General features: G+C 53.3%; 1 protein-coding gene and 1 pseudogene across 1 annotated transcript; both read right to left on the bottom strand.

Moving 5' to 3' along the window:
* Nucleotides 1-977: 977 nt before the first annotated feature.
* LOC136401791 (U2 spliceosomal RNA) lies at nucleotides 978-1,142 on the bottom strand (annotated as a pseudogene).
* Nucleotides 1,143-3,291: 2,149 nt separating this feature from the next.
* On the bottom strand, nucleotides 3,292-5,271 carry DUSP2 (dual specificity phosphatase 2). Its single transcript, XM_066372321.1, has 4 exons — nucleotides 4,808-5,271; nucleotides 4,607-4,725; nucleotides 4,176-4,395; nucleotides 3,292-4,064 (listed from the first exon to the last, which is right to left on the bottom strand). Exons 1-4 carry the CDS (start codon nucleotides 5,193-5,195, stop codon nucleotides 3,850-3,852), a joined length of 942 nt encoding a protein of 313 aa, XP_066228418.1. The 5' UTR covers nucleotides 5,196-5,271; the 3' UTR covers nucleotides 3,292-3,849.
* Between the last annotated feature and the right edge of the window lie 521 nt (nucleotides 5,272-5,792).

Genomic DNA, 5,792 nt, shown 5'->3' with positions numbered 1-5,792 from the left:
ATAAACTCCATATGGTTTAGTGGCCATCTACCGAAAGCTGAGGGAAACTTCCATCTCCAGGTCTGACCTAGTCAGGGGTGTGTACTGACCGGCCTATACTAAGGAGAGCAAATATCCCAAGGTGGCCTCAGCAGATGGTTGTCACTTTTGAAAGGCAACTGAGAAAACTGTTCTAAAGCCCACAAATTATAAAAAAATAGCAAAGCAAAATTCATAGAAATATTATATTGCTTAAAGCTAAAACTAAAGACCTAAGAGAGTGCTAGAGGAATGCGGGGCTGCCACCCCCTTGCTACAGCCCCCCTACTTCCTCTGCTTTGGCTCCGGGGAATCACTGCCTTATACCTAGAGCCACACCCGAGGAGAAGACTTAGGGAATACTGCCCCTTCTAAACCCATTTTGCCCCTGAGGGAAGCCACCTTTCATAGTTTAAATCCCTTTCTCCTCTAGTGACTTGTATAATTAGAAGGCTCAAAATCCTCTTTTCTCAAAGAAGCCTCAGGCCCTAACAGGACTGTTAGAATTTGTATTGTACACACTTTGCCCCACTTGAGACTATTGTCAGTAGCTTCTGGTTACCTTGTTCACTGCTGAAGAGAGGGAAAGAATCAAAACTGAGGTGAGAAAAGCTGCCATGTTAGGAATAAGTCTGAGGAGGATAACTGAGACCACCTTGAGAAGTTGTTTCCGGTTGTCGGCATGAATGGAACCCTAACACCACAGCGGTATGGGAAACTCTGAACACTTTTCGCCAGTTTATGTTAGCCTTGACCTGGGGAGCTACTAAGAACCCATGAATTTGTCTAAGGTGTCAGAAGTTATTGGAGATCCTCAGGAGACTCCCGTGGCTTTCTCAGAAAGACTGCAGGAAGCCTACAGGGTCTATTCACCTCTACACCCAGAGGTTTCAGAAAATGCTAGGGCAGTTAACTTAGCTTTCGTGTCCTAGGCAGCTCCAGATATTAGGAAGAAGCTACAAAAATTAATAGGCTTCTCAGGGATAGTAATTCCCCAACTGTTAGAGATAGCTCAGAAAGTTTCCAATAATAGAGACACCTTACAGAAGAAACAAACTGAGAAAATAACTAAGGTAGTTGTAGCTGTTCTACACTTGATCTTAGCCAAAAGGCCGAGAAGCGATTATTGTAGCTGTTCTAGAACAGTGGTCCTCAACCTTTTTTGGGCCATGGACCGGTTTAAAGTCAGAAAATATTTTCACGGACTGGCCTTTAGGGTGGGATGGATAAATGCACAAAATAAAATTATGTGACCGGGGTAAAAACTGTGGTATTTTAAAATATAATTGTCGAACTTATGAGACAAGCATAAAGAGTGAGTCTTACATGGATGTAACAGAGGGAATCTGGTCATTATTTTAAAATAAGACATCGTTTAGACTTAAATATAAATAAAACAGAAATAATGTAAGTTATTTATTCTTTCTCTGCGGACAGGTACCAAACGGCCCACGGACCGGTACCGGTCCGCGGCCCGGGGATTGGGGACCACTGGGTTAGAGCATCATCCCAATGTGCAGAGGTTGCTAGTTCAATCCCCAATCAGGGCACATATGGAAACAGATCAATAATCCCATCTCCAACATCAACAAATAAAAAAAAAATTTTTAGCCTGACCTATGGTGGCGCAATGGATCAAAGTATCAATCTGAAATGCTGAGATCGCTGGTACAAACCCTCAGGCTTGCCCAATCATACGAGAAACAACTATTATAAGTGGATGCTTCCTGCCTCTCACCCATCTTTCTCTATCTCTCTGTCTCTTCTCTCTAAAATCAATAAATAAAATCTTAAACAAAAAAATTTTTTTAAGCCTAACCAGGCTGTGGCGCGGTGGATCGAGCATCAAACTGGGATGCAGAGGACCCAGAATCAAAACTCTGAGGTTGCTGGCTTGAGCACGGGCTCACCAGCTTGAGCACGGAATCATAGACATGACCTCATGGACGCTAGCTTGAGCCCAGTTGTCACTGGCTTGAAGCCCAAGGTCGCTGCCTTGAACTCAAGGTCTCTGACTTGAGCAAGGGGTCACTTGCCCTGCTGTAGCCCCCTGGTCAAGACACATATGAGAAAGCAATCAATGAACAACTAAAGTGCTGCAACAAAGAATTGATGCTTCTTATCTCTCTCCCTTCCTATCTGTCCCTTTCTCTGTCTCTGTCACACACACACACACTCAATCTCCACTGCTCCATTGAGATACGCCTTGCCAGGTACTCTGAACACCCCTAGTAAGTGATACAATGACATTCTGCAGAATGATCCTTGGGGTGCGTTTGGGAGGACAAAACAAAGTTAGAGAGATGACACCCCGAGTGTCTGAGTAGCCTGGAGAGTCAGAATCAGGGCTGAAGCAGGATGGGCTCTCTTAGAGCTGTCCTCAAGGGCTTCCACACCCTTTGGGCAGCCTCAGCAGGCACCCTCTGCTTGGGCCTGTCATGTCACCTTGAATACCTCATTCTCCCTAGACACCCTGGGTTTGTAACCAATGTTCAGTGAAGACACACGCATAGGACGGTGTGAAGAGCAATGGTACCCATCCCTGATGACACATACACAGTACTAGATACCATGACACATGCCTTCTGGGGACAAGGAGCTCTGGAACAGGGGCTGTCACGAGCCCCAGCATGGACAAGCATTCTGAGGCCTTGGAGCCGTCTAGGGATGTGGGAGAGGCTGTGCTGCCTGACTGGGGCAAGTGGAGAGGCACTCATTTGCCATAGGAGAGTCAGAGACATGGCCACACACAGACACACACAAATGTAGGAACACCCATGCATGAGACATATAGGTGTGTGCAGGCCAGGAACAAGACACCCACACCCATAGGATGGCCACATACATGAGTGTACACACACACAACCCCACACACCTATCCACATGCTCCAGGAAGGAAGTGGGGTCTGACCACAGCAGCACTGGACCCAGTTCTGAGTCATGGACACAGCTTTTTCCTCATAGGACCAATGCCTGTAACAGGAATAAGGTTGGAGCCAGTCTCCCAGAACCATATCTGGGAAAATCCACCAGCATAAGAGAGCTTGGGCCGAGGGCAGAGAGTTAAGTGTGCACCTTCCTCCTTCTGTTTCCCACACCCTGAGGCGCAAGGAAAGGTAAGTTCTGATTAAGAAACAGCTTTTGAGCATTTTCCTAGACATTGACTTGAGACCAAATGCTTGGGAAGTTGTTTTTTAAACAAAACAGTATTTTATTGACACATCCTCAAAGTTCTGTATAAATATAAAGTGCTAAGTTTCCAGCCCTCCCCCCCCCCCCACAGGGCTGAGAGGAAGTAGGGGTGGAGTGTTAAATGTCAATTGAACACAAATAACTTTCCAGTGCCAACACAGGTGTGAAATGCTCAAATATACACACACAAGCAAGAGGTCCACACGCAGGGGACACATCCCTTCCCGGAGCCCAGCTCCCCAGGAGCACAGGTCTCAGGCTCCAGGCCCTGGGCTGTGCCACTCACAGACAGTGCTCCTGGTTGTCACAGCTTGTTCCTTGGGCTCTCAGGCTGCCAAGGGCTTCAACATAGTGGTGAGACCAGTGGATCCACTGGTATAGAGTCCAGTTAGTTTCTGCCAGAGGATGGGGGAGGAGGGACACAGACAAACCCTTCACTCTTGTCCCCAAATGAGGGCCAGCCCTCATACCCCTAGTAGAAGAGCACCAGGAGAGAAAATCCAGCATTCCTGAACTTCCAGTACCCCTATCTGGAAGCTGAGCTCTCCCTGAGATGAGGGGGCTGTAAGGCCAGGAAGGGAGCCCAGCTGTTCCTGGTCAGGTCCCCAGGATCATGGCTGTGTGCACCTCGGCCCTGCCTCAGTGACACAGCACCTGAGTCTCAAACTGTAGCAGCTGCCCCATGAAACTGAAGTTTGGGGAAATGACTCCCCGGCGTTGCTTAACAAAGTCAAAGGCCTCATCCAGCCGCACACGGCGGCTCTGTATGAGGTATGCCAGGCAGATGGTGGCAGAGCGGGAGATGCCCGCCTGGCAGTGCACTAGCACTCGGCCTCCACTGTTCTTCACGGAGTCTGCAAGGACAATGGGAGAGGGTCAGTAAGATGGGAAGTTGAGGAGGGAGGAGACCATGCCCCAGTCCCTCCCCTGAGCATCCTCCAACCCAAGGCTGAGGTCCCTCATACCAATGAAGCCTATGGCCTCCTGGAACCAGGCACTGATCTCCACCATCTGGTTGTCCTCCACGGGGATGCTCTTGTAGCGCAGAAGACCCTCAAAGTGGTTGGGGCAGCTGGCAGAGACGTTGAGGACAGCTGTGATGCCGCAGGCCTGCAGCCCTTGCAGATCAGAAGAGTGGCTGCAGCTGCCTAGGAACAGGTAGGGCAAGATCTCCACGGGGCCACCCTGCAGGCAGAGGGGGATGGGGTTAGGTCAAGTCTGCTGCGCTCAGGCCTGGAGGAGCCCTGGGCCAGTCCTGACCAGGGCCAGATACCCTCACAGATACACACTTCCGCCTCCAGCTTCCAAATAGGCTGCACACATCCAGAGCCACAGGAGCCGCCCATGTCAGACACACACACGGAGACAGTGACAAGGAACCCTGATCTCACCTCACCTGGTCATAGAAGGGAGCTCTGGGGTCTAAGCGGCTGCTTTCTTTCCCAGCAGGCGGCATCGCTGCGGGAGACTCCAAGCACAGGTCAGGACAGCAGGCCTGGAAGGCGTCGAAGCCTCCTGCGGAGAGAGCCGGGGTAGGTTAGCTGGAGGGCCGGATGGGTAAGAAGGCCGGGCGGGGAGAGTCGGGCTGGCCGCTCACCTCGGAGGAAGCACACAGCGGTGGGCCCGGCGTGGGTCTCGTGTAGCAGCGCAGTCATCAGCACCCGGGCCGGGCAGTCGGGCGGCAGCGCGGCCAGCGAGGCGCCGGCCTGATCCAGCACCACAGCGCGCGCCAGCTCCCCGCGGGCCAGGCGTGCCCGCAGCGCACGGTCGGGCACCAGACAGGCCAGGGCGGCGGCGGGCGGGCCGCGCGTGCGGCGCCGCAGCATCGCGTTCCAGGGCACAGGCCGCGCGGTGCGCACGTGGCGCCGACAGAAGGCCAGGAAGGGGCGGCAGTCGAGCAGCAGTGTGCGCTCGGCCTCCCGCGGCTCTCGCAGCAACGCGCCCAGCGCCGTGCACTCCAACTCGTGCGCCTCCTCTAGCCCCATGGCGCCGGCCCCTTCCTGCTCTTCCCCTCTGTGTCCCCGTTCCTACCGCAAACCCGGCACTCCGCGAGGCCCCACCGTCTGCTCCGCCGCCCTCAGAAGCCCGGCCTTAAGTAGCCTGGCCCAGCCCCCAGGTCACCATACAAGGGCAGAGCAGGAAGGCGCCGGTGCCGCCCCCGCAGCCTCGCGCGGGCTCTGCGGGGACTGGGGGTGGGGTGCACTGGGGGAGGTCCTGGGACCAGCTCGCGAGGGAGGGTGTGTGGCAGGGACAGTCGGGCCCCAATACGCTCGATTTATGCCGCAGCCTAGAAGCGTACGTCCACCCGTTGATCTGCTCCTCGCTGCTCAGCCCTGGGCACAGGCTTTTCAGATGCACAACACCTTCCCCAGGGCCTTAGAGCTGTGGTGCCCCTGCCCTGTGTCCTCTCCCTCTTCTCTGTCCCTCCAGGATGTTCCCCTAAGGAATTTGTTACAGCAAAAGCTGACACAGTGCCTGCTACCACCAGTGATTTCTACACTGGAGGGTACACTGTCTCTTCTACCAGATCCTGGGCAGGAGGGCTTGGTGTCGTCCCCCCCCCCCCCCCGGGCCCCCATTTC

This window comes from Saccopteryx leptura, chromosome 3, assembly GCF_036850995.1.
Source record: "Saccopteryx leptura isolate mSacLep1 chromosome 3, mSacLep1_pri_phased_curated, whole genome shotgun sequence".
In the NCBI taxonomy this organism is placed as follows: domain Eukaryota; kingdom Metazoa; phylum Chordata; class Mammalia; order Chiroptera; family Emballonuridae; genus Saccopteryx; species Saccopteryx leptura.
The sequence above is the reverse complement of the archived record's forward strand: the minus strand, read 5'-3'. Positions and strand labels throughout refer to the sequence as shown.